This window comes from Fundulus heteroclitus, chromosome 16, assembly GCF_011125445.2.
Source record: "Fundulus heteroclitus isolate FHET01 chromosome 16, MU-UCD_Fhet_4.1, whole genome shotgun sequence".
Lineage (NCBI taxonomy): Eukaryota > Metazoa > Chordata > Actinopteri > Cyprinodontiformes > Fundulidae > Fundulus > Fundulus heteroclitus.
Window position 1 is genome coordinate 30,414,121 of NC_046376.1, and position 21,644 is coordinate 30,435,764.

At 41.7% G+C, this 21,644-nt stretch overlaps 1 protein-coding gene across 2 annotated transcripts; it reads left to right on the forward strand.

Moving 5' to 3' along the window:
• Nucleotides 1-2,399: 2,399 nt before the first annotated feature.
• rtbdn (retbindin) lies at nucleotides 2,400-17,334 on the forward strand. 2 transcript variants are annotated; one of them, XM_021319178.2, is made up of 6 exons: nucleotides 2,400-2,626; nucleotides 4,406-4,623; nucleotides 4,713-4,812; nucleotides 5,272-5,400; nucleotides 8,324-8,420; nucleotides 16,170-17,334. In XM_021319178.2, exons 2-6 carry the CDS (start codon nucleotides 4,470-4,472, stop codon nucleotides 16,515-16,517), a joined length of 828 nt encoding a protein of 275 aa, XP_021174853.1. In that variant the 5' UTR covers nucleotides 2,400-2,626; nucleotides 4,406-4,469; the 3' UTR covers nucleotides 16,518-17,334. The 2 variants fall into 2 exon arrangements, with proteins under 2 accessions (XP_021174853.1, XP_012723333.2); XM_012867879.3 differs by having other exon boundaries at nucleotides 2,401-2,626; nucleotides 4,430-4,623.
• Nucleotides 17,335-21,644: the final 4,310 nt, after the last annotated feature.

A 21,644-nucleotide genomic window follows, 5' to 3' on the forward strand; every position in this document is an offset into this window, starting at 1 on the left:
ATTACTTAGTGGCAACAAAGAAACTCAAAGTATTTAGAGGCGTTCTGTACTGAGGGATGGGCCAGAATCCCTTCTGAGAAGCGCATAAATCTGGTGACCAACCGCTTACTGCTGTGCTTGCCGACAAAAGTTTCCCCAAGTCATGTTTTCCTGGAGGACCAACTATTTACTGTAAACATTCAGAGTCATTCACCGGATCTACAAAATCAACACTATGCAGATAGTTTCCTCATTCCTTAACTTTAGTTTCCACTGAGTGGTGTTTGCCATTTTGGAGAAATAGGTCAGTGGAGCAAATCAAAGCAGCACCAAACAGGGGAACCAGTCACGCAAAAAGGATGAGAGAGGTTCCCTGCCAACTGAGGGCCTACGCAGGGTTTAAACACGAGCAGCACCCCATCCTGGTTAAATGAGAACGGGGGGGGGGGGGGTACACATAGAGATCTCTGTTGGCCTGCTTTGTCCGCTCTCTCTCTCAGTTCCCTGAATAGCTCTCGCACAAAGATATCGTTATTCCGTCTCTAATTACCAGATGAAGAGCTGTTTGTCTGTATGCCTCTCGCTCCACCGCTCTGACCCCCAGAAATAAAGTGCTCAATGGTGATGAGCCTCAACAGTTACGAAACAGTCTGGTGGATCGCTTAGCCCATGTGAGCCCTCGTTGTCCCCTCCGAGACGTTTAGAAACTGTCTGGATTTCTCCACCACTGAGGCTTTTTTTTATTATTTGCACCCTGTCTGTCTGTCTTCTCATCCTCCTTTCCGTTGCCAAGACTAATCATGTCTATGAAATGATGCAGACCTTTATTTCAGGTAGATGTGCAGAAAGGGTTTAGGTACGAGCTTTGACTAGGACTTTGTAGCAAAGGATTTGCTTTGATCCACATTCCAGATTGCTCCATTGTTGCTCCGGCTGTATGTTTGGAGTTGTTGCCTGGTAGGGAGACCCTTTACAGGGTTGTCCTGTGTTTAGCTCTGTCCATCTACCGGGATGGGGTTTTTTTTGCATGGAAGCCAAAACGTTCTGTTTCGGTCTCATCCACCCTTCTTCCACATGTTCAACGTGTCCCCTGAATGGCTCATGGAAATGGGTGAACCTTCTCATATCTTTCCTTTCATAATCAATGACTCCTTGCCACTTTTCCACCAATGCTAGGTTTGTGGGGTGTACAACTGATGGCTGTCCAACCAACAGATTCCCCCTCCTTAGCTGTGGACCTCTGCAGCGCCAACAGAGGAACCATGTCGATGTCAGTGTTACGTTGTTCATATGGCACAGTTAATAACAGCACAAGTTGTTTAGGTGGACGGCAATGCCTTGGTAGGCGTGGCAGTTGGGCCACAGACTTTCCATTGTCAGATGGCGGACTGAACTGTGCTCCGTGAGGTGTTTAAACCTTGAGCTGATGCCGTTTGTTCATTGATGTATGCCCTCAAAAAAAAGTATTTGGGGGGAAAAAAACTGGAAAACCGCACCATTTCCCTTGCACATTACAATCGTGCAATCATTTTTGGGTTTTCCCGTCGCATAAAATGACAATGAAAACTACACCAAAGTTCCAAGGTGTGACGTGACAAAATGTTTCAGAGTTCATGGAGTATGAGTCCGAGGCGGTGTATCTGGGCCACAAGACGGTCCCCATCTGCTCCTGGGGCCAAAAGTCTTAGCAGGGCTCTGGAACCAGAGAGAAAAGAGATGAACCCAGCCGGGGATTAGGCTGGCACAACAGGTCCGAGAGGATGTGAGATTACAAGACAGGAGCGACCACACACACACACGCACACACACACACACACACACACACACACACACACACGGTGAACCTGCTCACATGTTTACGTAACAGTCCGGTAAACAAATTTTGATGTCTTATTATAAGAACTTGATCTGCTTTTGTTCTGGGCAACGCAGGAAACAGAAAAATGAGCTGAAGTGAGCTCTGTCTTTGTGAAGGGGAAAGGATTTTTTTGCAGCGTGCAGCATCCTCCCAGTGAGTTCACTGTGCTTTGTTCCGCATGTTCTCTGCCCTCAGCATATCATCCAGTATCAAATCTCAGCCGTACCCTCCTCTGACCCTGTCAGGGGTGGGAGGGGGGGGTGGGAGTAGTGACCTCAGGGACAGGTGTGACTCAGCACCAGTTTGTGACCCCCTGGGGCTGAAGGGCAAAGCCCATCCGTTTCACTTAAAATTGTGTGGATTTCCATCTACAGCATGACTTGGACGGGTGGAAGGAAGGCTGTCAACATGGAGGATTTGGAAAGCATCCAACCGGGAGATTAACAAGGACAGAGCCCGGTCCTTTCTGTGCGTGCGCGAGTGCGTGCGTGCGCGCGCGCGCGCAGGAGAGGGGAGGGACAGGACATCCCAGCGTGTGGCAGATGGAGGAGGGAGGAGGGAGCCAGGATCCTGGTGGAAGGGGCTGACATGTTTTTCATCTAAACCGGTGACAAAGTGGCGAGCAGTGCCCCCCCGGAGCAGCGGAGATCACAGCCAGCGCAGAGAGCGTCGCGGAGACAGGAGCAGGAGGAGAGCCGAGCAGCGCGCAGCCTGCAGCAGTTGGAGCCACAGCAACACATCGGGGCGGGGGACCGAGCGACCAGCGGCGTTTTTTAACCCTGCGAACAGGTGAGGAAAGGAGCGCCGATCAGAGGTCCGTTTTATTCGGTTGATTTTTATTAACTAGAGAAACTGAGAAGGGCGTCAAAGCTAATCGGCTTTGACGCAAGCATATTCTAAATGCTTTTGGGGGGAAACATTCACCATAAAGGAAGAAAATGCCTATTTAAAGGTCATCGGGTCACAAACTCACTAATGAGAAGCACTTTGAAATGTTTAAGTTGCAGCTTTTATAAATCGCCTTATCCTGAAAATCTCCTTTTTTAGCTCCAGTTCCCTTCAGTTTAATACTGGAGTCTCACTCTTGACATTTCAGCCCAGGTCAGGAAAATCCCAACTGATTATTTTAGATTATTTCAGATCAATTCTTCATTATATTCTATTCTACCATTTTCCAATGTTTGGTTCAGCAGCTTCCCTACACTAATAGAAACGAATGTTTGCAAGTTTCACATTAGGATTGTGATTAAATGTATTCTTCAATAAAGGTTACATTATAACAACATTTTTAGGAGTCGTTTAGCTAATTAAATCACAATGTCTTCTCAGAAAGACTGACTAAACTCTACCCAGATACAATATTTGTAAAACGCCAAATTTATTAATTTAAGCAGTTTATTTTACGAGTAAAAAATAAGGTATTTTTCAACAGTGGAATCTTCTATTTCTGACAAGTGTTATGACCCTGCAGCACAAAAAAGCGTCACCATGAGTCCCAAAGTGTGCAACAACAAACATCAAGGGCCAAGTCTGGGTTTATTTTGGTCACGTCCAACAGATTTATTTAAGTAGTGCTATGTAGGTTAGTCTGCACACCGGCCAGTGGCTGGTCAGATTAAACAAGCAAGCATCTCAGCACGGTGCCTCAGTGCCAGCTAATTAGGCCCACCATGTCTGGGTCAGCTGTGGCCGGTCCTGCATGACTCTCCCTATTTATGGAAGTCAAAAAGAGTCCCAATTCAATACCCGTGTGAATCATAACATAGATGTGTGAATTAAATAATACAAATAGCAAAAAACAAATATATTCATTTATAATCTGCTAAATAGATCATTTATAAAACAACTAAATATGAAACAAAAGTGTCCATTTTGAAAAATCCTAGGTTGCAGGCCACATAAATATATATATATATATATATATATATATATATATATATATATATATATATATATATATATATATATATATGTATGTATATATATATATATATATATATATATATATAGTTTGACCAGTCTATATATTTTGATGGCTATCGTTACCCTGGGTTTCCCTGATTCCAAAAAAAAAAGCATATTTTTTTATGTTCTCACAAATAAAATACAGGTTTCTGACAAAATCCAAATGTATTTTGAAGAATCTCTGTTCACTGTAGTATACCTCAGTTCAACTTTAAGTACTCTAGACAATTTGGACCTCGCACAAGAGCTGATCAAAGAATCAATCCAGATTCCCTGAAAAACAGTAAAATAGTCCTTTACTTTAGCACTTTTCAGTTGAATGTACATGGAAATAAGTAGAAGGAAACTTGGTTGGGATTCGGCGAAATGATGCCGCCCCATTAACGAGGTGCGCCCTGGGCAGCTATCAATATCTCCTGAATAAAAAACAGTACTGGATACGGCACAGGCGGGCTCTCTACACCTAACAACTCACCCAAAGGAAATAACATTGGCTTAGATTGGGGCTTTTTATCATAAACGTCAATGAGTCTACCCTCTCTTCTGTGTTATTATGGAATAGACGACAATTGTGTTATTTTACCTGCTGTGTTTTGATATTAGGGCGCATTGTCTGTCGCTCTCCAGTGCGCTGAACTTCTTACCAGACCTGCTTATATCAGCTGAGATGGCCGTCACCTCTTCCTCTCTGCTGTTGATATGCGTATACCTGGCAGCTGTTGGCAGGGCTCGCTCAGAGGGGGTCTGCCTCCAAGACGGCAAGCACAAGGCCACGCCCAGTCCAGAGCCACACCTGTCTGAGTGCGGCCTGTACGCCGACAGTGAGTGTGCACGCTCCGTGAGGTTTCCTGTCAGTGTGAGCGGGCAAAAAAGGCAAAAAAAAAATTTTTCTCTGTCCCTGTTGTTGCAGACAGCTGCTGCACAGAAGAAGGCATCCAGGATATTGCCTATATTCCTTCTGACAGCAATAAGAATGAACCCTGGGACAAGTGTGGCCCTCTGAGCCCCGAGTAAGTCACATCAATTTAACTGCTACACGATTCTCTCAACAGTGCTGTAATAATGTCTCTTTTTAATTATCTCTCTATCTCATATTACAATTGTGAGTCACATACAAAGCCTTGCAAAAGTTTTCATACCCCTTGAAACGTTCTACAATAGGCCAAATTACAACCAACCAAATACACAATATTTTATTAGAACTTTGTTTAACAGATCAAGACAAAGGAGTGCACGTTAAATTGCATTAAAGTTTGTTCTTGACATGACACAATGTGAAAATGTTCAAAGGGAGGGAATACTTTTGAAATGCTCTGATCATTAAAAGCATCTTTTTTTTTTTAAGAAAACATAAGCACACATGACCAGTACCAGTCATGTGCTCATATTTAGCCTTTTCGTATTTCCCTTCCCAGAGAGATTGACGGTGCCTCATGCTGATAGAAAACAGTTTCTATCTGTCTCTGCAGGTGCGAAGGCTTCCTGAAGCGCGTTTCGTGCTTTTACCGCTGCTCCCCTGACGCCTCCCGCTGGCCTCACCCTCACCGCCGCTCGTACATCCAGGCGGTGCCGCTCTGCCACAGCTTCTGCCGGGACTGGTGAGGCTGCCAAACACACCGCCCAGCGGGGCCTAAATGGAGCTCAGTACCTGTCCCTGCTGACGTGTAAAGCTCCTCAGGGGAAAGGTTCCAGTTTTGTAAAACAACAGTATTCCGTGCCAAGTTAAAATGCAATGTAGATAAAAAGCCAAAATAGATTTTTCTGACATTTTATGGGCTCATAAGACAGCAGTAGATCAGGGTTTTTATTCTGTTGTTTTATAGTGAAGGGGGTGGGTGGATAATCCTTTAAATGTTGAAAACAACTAATGGGAACACAGAAAGCGGATTTGGAGAGGCTGTGGCAAGTCGACTGAGAGCTTTGTAAAGGAATACGTTTAAAAACTCTAAAGTTTCATCAGCTTTCATGCTTTGGAAATCTATTCTGACAGCATATAAAATGCATCTGAATAAACAGTTTGACATAATGGAAAAATGTTTGCTCTTATTCCCAAGTCCAAAATATTAGAAACAATATCCTATTTGTGTAGATTATGTAAAGATACAAATCCACAGTGCGACAACAGATCATGTCATTGAGCCAGCAAACTGGGTAATGTCTTAAATTCAATCTTTTATAAAGTGGGTTGAAAATAAATTTGGATTTCTAAAAATAAAAAAAAGGTATTTGGGTTGTAATTAGTTCCTTTTGATTTTTATTTTAAATCTGTAACACAACTTATCAGTTCAAAAACAACCTCATAATGTCTAAAAAGACTTTGATTTACCAACAGTTGACTGAATAACAAACTGCATGCTCAGTATAAAACACTGTAAAATATAGCCTCTATTGATTTTTCTGACCAACTAATTGGTAAAATAGGGTAAATATTGAATATAGCTAGCACTAGCTTGAGCTAACTATTACCAATTACTATAAAAGGCTAATGTCACCCAAAGTGAACTAATTCTCTAATGAGAACTTTACTCCTTAACACAACCTACTGGCGTTAATATTATTACTGCAACATTTTGCCATCTTACCATTTCTTATATCTTTCTGTGCAAGGAGTCAAAATGAAGTCTGAGGAGGTTGCTGTGAGTTCAAAATGGCAGTCTGTAAAGAAAGATGAGGCTCCTTGCCTTTATCTCTATATGCCCTGGCCCACTATTTGGTCAAAACTGCCCCACAATGTCTGTCCCAGTATCATAAACCCAGCAGTTTCTGGGTGTAGACTCATTTTCTAACTCTGAGGCAGCTGATGTCTTGCTAACTGAAAACATTAACAGCTAATGTTACACACACTTAGACCATGTGCACACTCGTTGTCTTCTCCTTCTTCACCAAAATAAAACCCTCTCTAAGGATAACTCACATACAAAGTTAGAGTTTAACAATCTGATATTAATACGGCAGAGAAATGATTACAGGTTTCAGTGCTGAGCTCCTTGCTGGTCACGCCACAAACTCCAGCAGCAAGAGGCAGAATAAAGGGAACCGCAATTATTTATCTCCTCCTCCACCATCCCTGAGGGGATGTGTCCTCTTCACTTGTCATCTGTTGGAAGAATGTGTCACCACAAGGGTGTTATCTGTATTTCAAATATGAATCCTTATGTGTGCCTTAAGTGTTTAAAATAAATGCACACATCTAATCCACGCCGTACAAATGTTTCAGTAATCAAACCCACTTTATCCCATAAATTCTCACTTTTAACAGGCCGAATAATGCAAGCATTAAGAAGAAATTATTAGCGCGCGCAATGTAGGAGCTAGGTAATCGCACACTATTATTTAAGCAGTAGTGGTAAAGGTTAGGAGTCCCAAACGTGTCCTTGTAACAAAATTTACCGTGAGATGGCCTCAAACTGAGCAACAGAACCCTATAAAGTTAACTTTGAGATGAGGGGAAAAAGAGCTAACCTGGTTCCACCATAATTATATAATCCCTTTTTAAAACAAGTCTATACTGCTACAACAGTAGAATATTTAACATAAATGTTACAGTAAAATATGTGAAAATCATTCCTTACACAATTTTAATGCTACTCTAATCAAAATGTAGAATTTAAAATGATATTCCCAGCAGAGAGTAAATGTTAATCTTCATATCAATATAGTTAAGACAGAAGTTATTCATACCCCTGGCAGATTTACCTTTAAATAATCTTTTAATTTGAACATGTTTCTTCTGACTGGAAGTAATGTAAATGTTTTGTGATGATGCAGCCAGATAGAGAATCTGTGGAAACCATTGATTAGGGTGATGGCAAGGAGGCCAGCACAAAAAAATACAAATAGGTGGTCAGCAACTAGGAGACTGTTGTAATGCCAGTGACAATTTTTGCACTGATTCTTGAGAAGTGGAAGAAATTATTTTTTACAATAATTTTAAAAGAAAATGCAAAACGGATTTTCTTTTTTTCAAAATGGACATTCTTGTTCCATTTATTATCTTTTGAAAGATGCCTTTTCTTTTTTCCAATAATATAGGATAGATTTTATTTTTCCTAAATAAACGTCTTGGTTATATTTAAATAGTTTTAGATGTAAATCTACCAGGCCTATGAATAACTCTGGGCTTAACCGTATGTATCGATGGACATCACCCATTCAGTGAATGTGCAGTGTGTTATTTGGGTTTTTGAGCAAATATGTTGTTTTTGTACTGCTATGTTCTGCAGGATTTTAGAAGGATTTGTTCACAGGATTCATATCTGCCAGTATTTACAGAATACCATGCGTGCAAAAAAGACAAAACAAACAACAGTATGTCTTTTTTGCAGGCTTAAGATAAGCTGTAAGCTGTTTTAATCTGTTTTGAGTCCGAATGCTAATTTGAACTGAGCAGCTGCTTGTTCCAGTCTCATATTAGGTGAACAGACATGAAAAACAGGCTATAAAAAATATATTTGAAAAAATGTTTATGTTTCAGCAGCTAGCTCTTTGATAATTTCTGATTTGTCTTGCATCTTTCTTCAGGTTCGATGCCTGTAGGATGGACATGACTTGTGCTCGTAACTGGGCCAGAGACCCCAGGGGCCAGAACTGCACAGGAACCTGTGTTCAGTATCAGCAGGTAAAGTGAATCCTCGCACATTTGTCATCAACTTGTTCCCGTTACTATTAAGTGTACTTCGAAGTTAATGGTTCGTGGTTGTTGCCCAAATAGAGGTGCTTAACAGTGGCTTGCAGACGTATTCTTACCCCTGTAACCGGTTGTAGATTAATGTTTGGATTGAATCTAGCGCCATCCATCTTCCCATCAACACTGACCAGCTTTATCTGGTGAAAAAAAATCTTCCCCACAGCATGATGCTGCCACCATGTTTACAGATAGTGTCTTCATCCTCTTGGTGGTATTCAGTGTCCACCAAGCAAATGGGAGTCTTTTGAACTTCTTTCACCGACATTTTTTTTCCTTGCAACTGTTAAACTATGTGGTTGTGTAAACAAAAAATGCAACAAGTGGAAATGGTGAGAATACTTTTGCAGAGCACTCTAACATTCAAATGAACAGAGCCTATCCAGCTCCTTTTGGCCATCAGTTGTTTTTCACTTCAGCTGAAACACTCAGACCGGATGAGAGCTAGTTAGAGGCTGGAATCTCGCCGATCCGCTTATTATCCTCCGCCACGTTGCAGGTAAACGTGTGAAACTGTGCCTCAGTGTGTTGGCGGCTGAGAGAAGGGTTAACAGCGCAGGGCCACGTAGTGGGCCGGAGCGTGAAAGAAAAGAGTCTGGCCCTGCATCGCTGGCCGGGGGCCAGCTGGGTGATTTAAAAAGAAGCGGAGTGACGGTGGAGGCTGGTGTGCAGCCGAGGCCTGCAGCAAACTAACTCTCACATCACACCCCATGACAATCTGTCTCATAACGTGCCTGTCTGTCTTTCCGTCTCCCTGCTTCGACTGCCCCTCCTTATCTTCTCCGTCCTCCCCTCTCCTTCTGTAATACTGTTCTCACGCACAAACGAATGGGCGCACACCCACAGACGACAGATCTAATAAGGCTGCCTGCTGGTTATTAGATGATAAGCAGAAATTACGGCGCGTATAAAGAGCGAGGACGGAGAGAGGGAAGATCTCTGTGTGCTTCTGTGGGTGTATCGCCTGCATATTTCTGGGGCTTTGTGCGCTCGCCTTGGCCCGTTTTCATGTAGGGCAACGCTAATGCCGCAAACAGGCAGCAAGAAATTTAAGCCGCTGTGAAAACAGATGAATACAGAATTGTTCTAAGCAGATGAATGCCGTAAGAAAAGCAAACTCAACAGATCGCCGTTTTTGGAGAGAACCCAATCGCGGGAGCCTCTTGTGTTTTAAAGCGGTTGCAGTGGTGGTCCTGCTCGCTTTCTACCCAAGCAGCAGAGACGGAGCACGGCAAAGCAAACTGCAAATAATATGTGCCGTGTCGCCACAGCTCTGCCTCAGATGATGTTGGTAAATGCATTAGTGAACAGCAAATATGCATGGATAAAGGCAGGATGTGATAATGCAGACAGTTTAGTTTGATTAGCATTGATTTAATGTGCTCAAAACCTCCCCTTCTACATGACAAAATCCCACTTTAACTCTCTGCATCACTCCTATTTATGAAGTTTTTGTTACATCATTTGCTTACCAAGGTCTTCTCTAAGAGTTAGAGACTCAGTGTCTCTGATAATGTAGGAGAGAGGTTAGGATAGCAAATTCAACGCATTTCTGGTTTGCACTCTGACAAAGAAACTTGCAGAACTACATTTGTGGCATTTTGTAGCAAAACGGGAGATTATCTGATTTGCTGAAACTGTCAATAAACCAAAAAAATTTTTGGACTCCAGTAATCAGGCCTTTAGTGGCAAGAATAAAACCATTGTTGGGAGAAAGCTGCAATAAGTCCTGTTTACGGTTTTCCACAACTATGTAGGTACTGAGCAGACATGAGAAAGCTGTTGCTCTGGTCAGATGAGGCCAAATTTGAGCTTTTTGGATCAACATGCTTACTAACATTGCACATAACCTGGAATACACCACATCTAGAACTAAAGATAAGATAGAAGTGACAGTATCACAGAGAAGAAGTTCAGATTTGATGGGAAAACCAAGGCAAATTTAAGGTAATTTTATTTATATAGCACAATTCAGTACAAAGACAATGCAAAGTGCTTTACATGATTAAAAAATAGCAAAATAAAACAGAATAAAAGCAAGTAGGAATAAAATGTAAATAGAAAAAAGAATAAAAAAGTGATGATTCAGTTAACTTGAACAGTTGAAGGCAATCCTAAACAAATGTGTTTTTAATCTTGATTTAAAGGAAGCTCAGGCACCTTTACAATTTTCTGGAAGTTTGTTCCAGATAAGTGGAGTATAGGAACTAAATGCTGCTTCTCCTTGGAGAAGCAGCATTTAGTCCCTATGTATTCTTATGTATTTAGCCAAAGGAGCTAAATACAAGGCAAGGCTGGGAGAAAACTCGTTAGAGGACTTGAGACCCTGAACATACAGCCAGATATATATTGGGATGGTTTAAATCAGAGAGCAAGCCCTAGAATCGGCATTGAATATTATTGATGCATTTTATTTTCTACTCGATGGTCAGTTTTAGAGTTCAAACTTTCCTCAGGATCAACCCCTGAAGTTGAAATTGCAAGTTAGAATGACTTTGACTCTTAGGCTTTTAGACTTAGGCCTAGACAGACTTTGTCTCTCAACTTGAATATTCACAGTGTACATTTGAATGAAATTCTGTTGGAAGGCTCTGAGTAAAAAAACTGAACTTGTTATAAAAACAAAGTAAATATTCATAATTTGTCAGGAATGTCACAGCAAACCAAAAGACATTTTTATGCAAGATATTAATCACCAACCTCAACATCCAAATTCAATATGGCGGCCTTGTGTATAAAAGAAAAATATTGATAGCTGCCACCGTAAACAGTTTTTTTAGGGCCAAAATATTTTTTTATGTCAATAAATTAGTCACCCACACATAATGCATGTCGTCTGGAAACAGGTTCCTGCAGTGTTAAAATAATTATTTGCAATAATGTAAAAACATCCATACACATCCAGTTTGTTGGTTCCTGTTATTACGGGTCAAAAGCAACTCTAAATAGGTCAGTGAGCAAAACAGTTAGTTGACTTTCCAACTTAGAACCTGAATATGGATAAAACATCCTAGGATTACTATACGATTTCTGACATAAATGATATAAAAACATGTCTGCTATGCATGGTAAAGTGATTCCCAATTAAATAGGATTGAAAATTATTAAACACACTTCCCAAATGTTTTAATTCAGTTTAAACATCGTAAGGTGAATAGTAAGGTGAATTTTTCTTTCTTTCTTCAGTTTCCTTCTTGGCATACTGCATTTTAGGATATAAATGCCAGAATTAAGTAAGATAAGGAAGGGAAGGACAGTACATAGCCCTTGGGAAAAATCTCTATCTTGCTTATTCAATCACAGCATGTCGTCTAGCGCTACTTGGGCTTGTGCTGAATTAAGTTTGGCAGCAAACCGTGCCCGCCCGAGGGAAGACAGAAATGTTTGTGTGTCTGTGTGTGTGTGTGTGTGCTGTCGTGGGTATTATTGGGTCGATGTGATAAGACCAACGTGTCAGGCAGAGAGCATATGTAGTTAAGAGACACAGCCATCATCCTTTTTGTCCTTCAAACACAGTAAACATATTACATCTTTTTTTTTTTTTTAATCTTCTCTGAACACCGTCTGCGAGTCTCAATCCTCCGACAGGCAGGAGGATGAAAGGCGGCAGGAGCTGTTGCGGGGCAAAGCTATAGAATAACAGCGAGACGTGCAGTGAGTACAGGGATAAGCAGGACATGATTAATGCAGGGGGGGGGGGGACAAGCGGGACTATAGGAGGTGGTGACTTGGCATCCTAATGACTGGTTATAGAGAAAGGCAAGGCAAGTTTGTTTACACAGCACCATTCATACACAAGGCAACCCAAACTGTTTCACACGAAAGCACCAGAGAGGGAAGGGCAGTGAGGCTTGCTGCCCCCTGTTGCTTTCTGCATGATTTGATGCTACAGCGCGCAGCAGTAGTTTTCATAACCCTTAATCCTTTTTCTCATTTTGCCATATTACAGCCACACATTTCAGTGCATTTTATTGGGACTTTGTTGCCGTTTTATTTCCAACACCAACACAAAGTAGCAAACAACTGAAGTAGAAGGAAAGGGATTTAACAAGTAAAAAAAAATCCTTTCTAGATATTGTGCACAACCAAAAGCTCTTATGTTGGCAGATTTCCCCACACGTTATGTTTGTAGTGTTTTTGTTTCCCGTCATAATTATGCACTACCTTGTGTTGTCCTATCATAAAATACTAATTAGCTACATTGAAGATTGTCATTTTAACATGGAAACAACTAAAGTAGAAGGAAAGGCATTTTACAAGTAAAAAAAAAAAATTAAAAAAAATCCTTTCTAGATATTGTGCACAGCCAAAAGCTCTCATGTTGGCAGATTTCCCCACACGTTATGTTTGTAGTGTTTTTGTTTCCCGTCATTATTATGCACTACTTTGTGTTGTCCTATCATAAAATACTAATTAGCTACATTGAAGATTGTCATTTTAACATGGAAGTTAAGGATTTCTGAATACGTTTGCAGCGCAGTGTAAACAGCCTAGATTGATATTTGGTAAGCATGCCTTTATTAGAGATGGTTATAATGTCCCATCCTGTAAAAAACATACAATCGTTGTTTGGAGTGATTGGAGCTTTAATCCTTCTGGACAGTCTGAGGGTCAGTTTAGCTCCATTAATCTGCTCTGTGAGGCATGTTAGAGGCGTCAGGGGCTGTTATGCAAAAGCTGAAGGTTTTTATACTCGTGTATTCTGATTCGCTCTGAAGGACGATGTTGTAGTGAAGGTGAGGATAGCAGCAGGGGCAGAGCAAAGCCACCTGAGAGAGAAAACACCTGGCAGAGGCAAAGTGTTTTCAAGGCCAGAGCCACTGTGAAAAGGGCAAAATCAATTATTTCAGGGGATGTTTATGCAGCGAGGTGAGGCTCAGGCAGGCCCGGGGGGGGAAGAGTGAGGAAGACTCAGCGTGAAGCTGGCAGTGGTAGAGGGCTAGGAAGCATCAATTTATTCCTGGCAACAAGGAGATAAAAGTTAAACAAAAACAGGAAAATAGCAGAATATTCTCTACAGCTCACGGTGGGGCTCGTGTTGGGGTTAAAAAAAATTTGCCCTATTTTTCCTGTCAGCTGGAATATTCAAACTGTCTGATCGGGCTTCTACGAAGACAAGTGGTCAGAATAAATCATTGTTCAAGTTTTTGTTAGAAATACTACACGGTCGCAGTGAACAAGGTTGAACACCAGCTCATTTTCCCTCCACTTCACAACTAAGCATGAAGCTCATGAAGATTGTCAGTCAGCCAGGACGTGGCGAATCTAAAAAAGGTTAGAATATGAAACAACTGGACTTCAGTTTTGTGGTTGAAGAAATTTTGCTCTTCATCCGAAGGACATTTTTCAATTTAAAGCAAGCACAGGGGAAGTTCCAGGCTTTGATGATAATTAAGCACAACCTGAGCTATCTCTTAAAATCCCATCCAAATACAAAATGTGAAAAAGTTCAATACTTTTGATACACAATGCATTTCTTAAACCCCTTTAACTTAATCCCGGATCTTCCATTTACCAGAGTCTGACGTCCTGCCCACTTGTGCAAGACCTCCCAAAAAGAGCTGGCAACGCGTGAATATCCTGTGCATGGAACCTGAAACTCGAATGCTTCCCAGTCGTGATAATGGCTGTTTCAGTAATTACATTTTACACCACGTTCCACTTATCCTCCTCTATAGCCAGAGAGCAAAGATTGCATTTGCATGTGAGACCTACACCAGGAATTACATTATTATGGTCCACGGCAATGCAGTTGAAGAGACATCCTCAGCTCGGATCTGATTAAAGCCATCATGAGATCTGCGCGCTGCCTGTGGATTGCAAATTGGAATTCCTTCTAGTTTCTTTAAGCAGGGAAGACTCCTTTGATTAAGAATCTGTTTTACAAGCATGCCCTTCCTGAGGATGCACAGAGACTCGGTACACAGTGATACACATACTGTTTGTACACACACAGTATTATGCAGGAGACTAGAACATTTCAGAAGACATTTGGAAGCATCCAAGTACAGCTTCTGCCTAAAACAAATCTTCATAACTGCTTTCCTGAAAACAATGCAAGACTTGCTTTATGATGAATTATTGTGGGAATAATAACTTGCTGAATAATGTAACCAAGAAAATGCTAAGTCATTGGTTGCTATGGTGATTCCCACCTTTCTGTGCAGTAGTGGGGAGCCTTGAAAGGCTTGGAGACAAACAGTGGTAGTGTATCAAAAGTCAAAAGTGAAGTTATTCACTTTAAAAAATAATATGTTAAATGGGCTTAAAAAATTTAAAACACTTTTCTATGGTTGTGTTTGACAGTGAAGCGATTGTGTTTTTGTAATGAAACAGATCTGGACTCAGTCACATAATCTTTCAAGCTTGACTTGCTTTCCTTGCTCTGCCTTTGTCTGATTCAATTTCCTGTGGTCCAACAAATTTTCCTCTGTACAACAGATTTTCCTGTAATTTCATTTAATAAGCACAATGAGATTTGTTTGATTTCACTCTACAAATGTTAAACAATTTCGTCAGAAAAAAATACCCTCAAACGAACAGACACTTTGGCAAGACACACCAAAGCATCTTACAGGAAGTCAAGAAAAAAAAAACTAAATTTAAAGAAATTACATTTCAGTTAAGACTTTTGACTAGACCAACACTAAAACCTTCATTGTGTAGACTTGGTGGTGTGCATTGGATCGATGTCCTGCTGCATATCCCAAGGGGGTTTGAGCTTAATGTCACAGACACTCAGCTAGAGAGCAGAATTCATATTTCTATAAATCAAAGCATCCCCAGACCATTACACTAACACTATGTTTTAATCTGGATTATGTTCCTTTTTTGAAATTCTTTGTTGGTTTTATGCCAGATGTAAAGGGACTGAAACTCTCCAAAACCTTTGTCTCGTCACTCCACAGAACATTTTCCCAAAAAGTCTCAGGAATCATCATGATCTTTTTGACACGTGCGAGACAAGCATTTTTGTTCTTTTTGGTCAGCATATTCAAACTCTTCAATAGAAGCCATTTTTGCCCAGTCTCTTTCTTTCTGTTGTACCCTGAACTCTTTCCTTTACTGAGGCAATGAGGCCTGCGATGCTGGGTTCTAAAAATAAAACAGAAATAGAAGAAGAGATTTGTTAAGGGCATATTCATAATTTAAGGGCATTTCATAAATTGACAAATTTCAGCCAAAGTCAATCTAGTCTGCTTTACTTGTCTTTCTGAATGTATTTAATCAACCTCAAAGCTGTGATTAAAAATTAGGTGTTTAATGTGCTGTCAGAAAAGACAGCTACAATGGAAGCAGAAGGTTGTAAGGTTATCACTCCCAAGTCAAAGACGGCCAGTATGATTCATAAAAGATTGTTGCATGAATGAAAATGAATACTGAGGGAATGATGATCTAGTGGTCAGAGCAGGGCTCTTTCATCCTCAAAAGGCTGCAAGTTCCTCGGTTCAAATCCCACAACCTGCCACTCTGGGTCCCTGAGCCAGACCCTTAGCTCCTAGGCACCAAGGCAGCCCACTGATCCCTAAAAGGAATGGGTTTTATGCACTAATTTCATTGGAAAGTTGCAATGACCAAAAGATGATTATCATTATTAAAGTGTTGATTTTGTCACTGTTTTTACAAGATGTGACCAGTTTTATCAGATTTTAAATGCAAAGTGTATGGTTTGTGTGCCTGCAGATGTATCAGCATGGCAGGGATCTCTGCGAGAGCCTGTGGGGTGACGCTTTCATGACGGTGGAGGACGACCATCAGGAAGTGGGAGAGACCGGAGAGGCTGGATCGGAGGGTCGCCCCTGTGGCTGCCTGAGCCTCAGTCCCTCGGACAAGGATGTGATCGCCGCCCTCCGTGCCCAGCAAGATGACCCGGAGGAGCTGGACACCACCAAGACCGGCTTGCCCCAGTACCGGGCTCCCTGCAAGGCCAAGATGCCGATGCCGGCCAAGAGCGGCAGGAGGGCAAACTCCGTCCTCCGCAAGCGCTCGGTCGAGATAGAAGACGTGGAGGGGAGTGGGAGCGGCTTGTAGATCGTGTTCAGTGGCTGTCTAGGAAAAGGCGTCTCTCTAGTTTCCGATGCATAAAGCTTAACTCTCACAATAAAAGGCATAACCTTATTTCTCTAATTAAACTTACCACACTTACACACACATAGATATGTAAAGGCAAAGCTCAATCCTACTGCAAAGGCTTTGACATCAAGATTTTTGGACAATCCAGTAAAATGGCAACATGCCTTGTTCTGCATGTGGTAAAAACCTGCAGAACATTTGTATGAATCCAATGTCATCATCAGGCTATGTCCCTTATGAAAGTATTGAAAACATGATTTAGCTGCGTATAAACCTCTGTTCTACTCTTTTCAGACATCTAGCTGACTCTAGGCTGTTCATTACTTACTTCTTTAAATGCAGATGTTACTGTTGTGCGGCAATTCTGTCCAGTCATAAAGTAGTAGAGACAGTCACTCAGTGTAGACATACTTATGAATGTAATCTCATTTTTTATTTTAATTTTTTTGACAGGAAACTGGCCTAGATGTGGGCAGATAGTTGGGATGTGTTTGATACCAGAGAGGAGATTACATATTTTGATGTAAAATCTGCCAAGCAGCGGAAATGCGCTGAGGCAGTATTCATACTACACAAGAAAGCTCTGATTATTTCCTCACTAATGTTCTTTGGGTGTGTCTTTTATAATTATGTGTAGAGTAAAATATTGTTAGATGTAAATGTTTTGTAAAAAAAAAAAAAGGAAATCTGGTCTGTTTGACGTACGGTGAGCTTGTCGAAATTGGTGTTTTTGTGATTTTCTTTACGTCCTTAATAAAGACATTCGTTCTAAACATTAACACTGACTTTTCCTTTTGTAAACAGTGTAAACAGCATACAGATGTGGAGATGTTTTGAAGCCCAGTTAGAGTATAAAGCATATCTTAGGTGTATCATCTGGAAATGGAAACAGTGTGGCACAGCTGCATCCACCAAAAATTCACAGGAAAAACAAGATTAAACTTTCTGGTCACAGTTTTTACACAAGTCATAAAGGGGATGTATGCTTCTCCGATCCACGTGTGTTTCATGGATCTGGAGATGGCCATGTCCCCCCACATCCCTCCATCAGTAGGTGGTAATTGGACCACTTTTAAGGGCAGTACAGTCCATTTATGGCCAATGCAAGAGCTTGGTCCGCATTCTCAGCACAAAATCAGGTCTGATCCCAATGCAGAGTCCTTCCGGGGTTACCTCTTCAGGGGCTGTCCCTTGTCACCAATCCTATTGGTGGTGTTCACGGACAGGGTCGCAAGGTGTAGTTGTGGAGAGGAGGGTGTCCTGAAACCTCAGGATTGCATCTTTGCTTAGTGCGGATGATGTGGTTCTGTTGCCTTCTTCAGGCCATGACCTCCAATGAACACTGAAGCGGTTCGCTGCTGAGTATGAAGCTGCTGGGATGAGTCAGCTCCTTGCATATGATTGGATAAACCACTTGTCCGTCATCGTTACTGATGTGCAACTTCAACCACTCACATTGAAACAAACCCGTGACACTGACGAGAGCAACGCAGGGAAAACCAAAACAGAACAGCCGCCATCATGGATACAGCGCAATGTTGGTAAATGACCGATGCTGGTATGGTTTTAAAAAATGACTCCTATTTTTTAGAACCTAAAGTGCACCAGATTATAAGGTGCATTAAATATTATTCCCATATATCACTACACCCCGTTGGGTGGACGGTTTTTAAGTACAGTATCGTGGACTTTTAAACACAGCAAAATTATTTTTATGTAGGTGAAATCCAGGCTATAAGCGCAGAGCAGTTCTCTCCTCTTCTTTCTCTGCCACAGAAAGCAAGCCTGCTCCGTACACACACACACACACACACACACACAAAATGGCGAAACAGTTTAAAATTAACTCAAAATGCTGAAAACATCCAGCCAAGAATTTAACTTTTGATATGTTTTGTTATGCGCAAATATCCCCCAGTAAACCCTTTTCAGCTGCGACGAACATGATCCAGTTACCAGGAAATCTCAGAATATCAGGTCGGGTAATAATGCAGCCACAGTGGCCATGACACTGCAGTCTTAATAATAATAATAATATAATATTAATAATTTAACTTTATTGATCTCACAATGGAGAAATTCACTTCTGCATCTTAACCCATCCCCTTGGGGAGCAGTGGGCTGCTACTGTGCGGCGCCAGGGGAGCAATTTGGGGTTAAGGGTCTTGCTCAGGGACCCAGAGTGCAGGCAGTGGGGATTGAACTTTGTATTTGCAACCTTCTCAGAGCGCAAGCGCGCTGCTCTAACCAGTAGGCCACCACTCCCCCAAGCCTGACCCCCTTCCGGGCCAGGCTCACCTGTCTGCCGCTCCTGACAAGTCCAAACAGAATTAATATTGGCTCATAATCCTAATCCACAGATAAATCATTTTAAAACTATTGTTTTAATGGGTTTGTAATGGGTTTGCACGCAACCCCACCCCCTTAACAAGACCAGAGAAAGCAGAGAAGTACTGGGTTGGTTGGAGGACCAAAGCCCCGGGAAACTAAAGCTCTGGTAAATGAAATTAGTTCCAGGCTTTTGAGTGGCAATGGAAAAGGGACTATTGTTGCTGCTTGCTTCCTTACTGCAAGCCGTCATTGTTGTCTGAATCCAAACAGTCGGCTCTCTGATACGTCACATTTACAAGAATCCAGCCTGGCGATCCTGATTGGCTCATCCATTTTATTGGGTATTGAAATCCCTCTCAATGGCAGCGAGTCCAGATGGATGTGTGGAACCGTGTGGAGCTCTGGGGAACTACATCCATCTGGCGAGAGTCAGGTTGAGGTTTTCTGGCCCTGCTCAGGAGCAGGGTCAAACAGAGTGAACTAGAGCGGAGTTTGGACACAAACACACTGCTTTTTAGTGACTGGCTAAGGTCGAGAAGAAACAAGGTTTTCTCCTTGGAAATCCAGGAAAAAGTTAAACTGAAGAGCGACATTAACTCGTGCACAATCCTCTGGAGGAAACAAGACTTTATTGATTGAAACCGTGCCCATGGACAGTGTTATGGAGCTTAAGCGAAAATTCAGACTGAAGAAACTCTATTGCCTACCTCCATCAATCAGAGACTCATCGGCCTCCGACGCAAGCCAATCAGCTTTGAACTGCTCCTCCTCGAAGCCAATCAGCATCCTGGGGTCATCTTAAAAGAACTCCACATCCTCATCTCGGCCTTCTCCTCAGCGAGCAAGCGGTGGCTGCGCCGTGTCCGGTGTGGACTCTGTTGACTGGTTTCAACCCACCTCCGTCCCCTTCTCCACCATCGTAGCAAAGCTCCGCCTGGCTTTCCTACGGTGCTCCTTCAACCTCGTCCCTATCAGAGTGTAATTCCTCCTGGACTCTTATGGAATTCCCAGTCACTCCTTAAAACGGTCCGGCAGAAGACCGCCATGTTGAGCCTGGTTCTGCCAGAGGTTTCTTCCCAAAGGGGAGTTTTTCCTCTCCACAGTCGCTTCATGCTTGCTCATCATGGACAGTTCATGCAAAACTGTGTTTATCAAATTGTACATCTAGCATATGGACTGAACAAACTTTATTTATCTCCACTCCACCACCAGTTTCAGGCCTGGGGGGAAATATCCCTATTCTCATACACCTGCTTATGCATATTGAAGTATAATTCAGCGTGAATTTTTCCTGCCAAAGTCTGAGCGCCAAACTTTTAAAATATTGTATCAATAAAATTCTTCTAATTGCCTTTTCTTTCTGTGTGAGTTTTTCAGATTGAATTATAAGTCTTCTCAAATTGAATTTTGATCTGGACTTATGCTTTGATCAATATGTCAGCAAATATATTGTTAAAATTACTTAAACTTCAACTAGAGTTGCTGTGATCAGCTGTGAAAGTGCAGGGCAGCCGTATCACAGCGCATCCACTTTCAGCAGAACCCCGGGTTAAGGCTTTCGACAATCCGGCAGGGAATAACTGTGGGAGACTGGAGTATAAAGGCAGGATCACAGGTGGTTGAGACAGGTGTTGCTGGTTCTGCTGATGAGCATGGCAGTGAGGGGCAACCAGCCAGCCAACCCAAAAGCAGGAATAATGGGGGAAAACAGGTAAGACAAGGTAGACAGCAAAACTAACAGAATAAGATCTATTAAAATAAGAAAAATAAAAGCCTATTAATAAAAACCAGCTTGAGACTCCTGCTTAACTGCCGTTAAAAGCCAAGTAAAAAAAGAGTAATTCAAGGTATTGACCATCCTCACAGTGAGACAATTCTTTCATTGAATTTAAACACTGAGTTCCATACATCTCATCAGAGATGGGTTCTGGAAAGTTGTCACCTCACTCAGAAATGCTGCTGTGTGATTCTTCCCTTCAAATACTAAACCTCCTGCTGAGTGAAACCGGGCGAAGTGTCTCTACTCCATGAATCAGAAACCTCAAAGCTCTGGAAATAGACTGTGTCCTACATCTGGTTTTGTGTTTTTACAAGCTTCTTCCATTTCTTTTTGTTGCACTAATACATAACCCTGAAGCATGTCCTCAACCTCTCTTTACAGTTTCTTGTTTTAGTAATGTATTTTCCCTACCATCAGATCCTCATTTACAAACATGTCATGACAAGTGTGTTTACCCTCCCACCCAGACAGCTGTCACTCACCCCTTCTGCTTTCACATCTACCGCTTTGGACGAGTATTGTGCCATTACTCTCGGTCTGTTAGGTATTGTCTGGTGAATATCAGCCCAAACAGCTGATGTTAGGACATTAGTTGAAAGGGTGAATCGAGCACTGGCATTCTTTTAACAGCAAACTCTGCACACAAATAGAAGAAAAGAGTGACAACTTTTCTTCAAGTTCAAGAATTTATTAACAGAAATAAAATCAACAAATTAACACTATATTTCAATCAACAAATCCTCTCTACCAAGCTAGTGAAGCTTAACTAAAACTACTAAGCCAAATTAAGATAAAAAGAAGCTAAGGAACCATGTACACACAAAAGAAACAAAAGACAAATAAAAATCCGTACCTTTAGGACACTTGGATTTTATGAATTAAATTATTCCTCTGGGTTACTAGGGGCGCTGTAGTGATCGATCAAATGATGGGCTAACCCTACAGTTATACAAAACACCATTGAATCGACATAA

Excerpts from the sequence above, each read along its gene's own strand:
- rtbdn (XM_021319178.2), top strand. The coding sequence starts at position 4,470 with ATGGCCGTCACCTCTTCCTCTCTGCTGTTGATATGCGTATACCTGGCA. Across the intron at positions 4,624-4,712 it reads GTGCGGCCTGTACGCCGACA|ACAGCTGCTGCACAGAAGAA; the intron begins GTGAGTGTGCAC and ends CTGTTGTTGCAG. Across the intron at positions 8,421-16,169 it reads CCTGTGTTCAGTATCAGCAG|ATGTATCAGCATGGCAGGGA; the intron begins GTAAAGTGAATC and ends GTGTGCCTGCAG.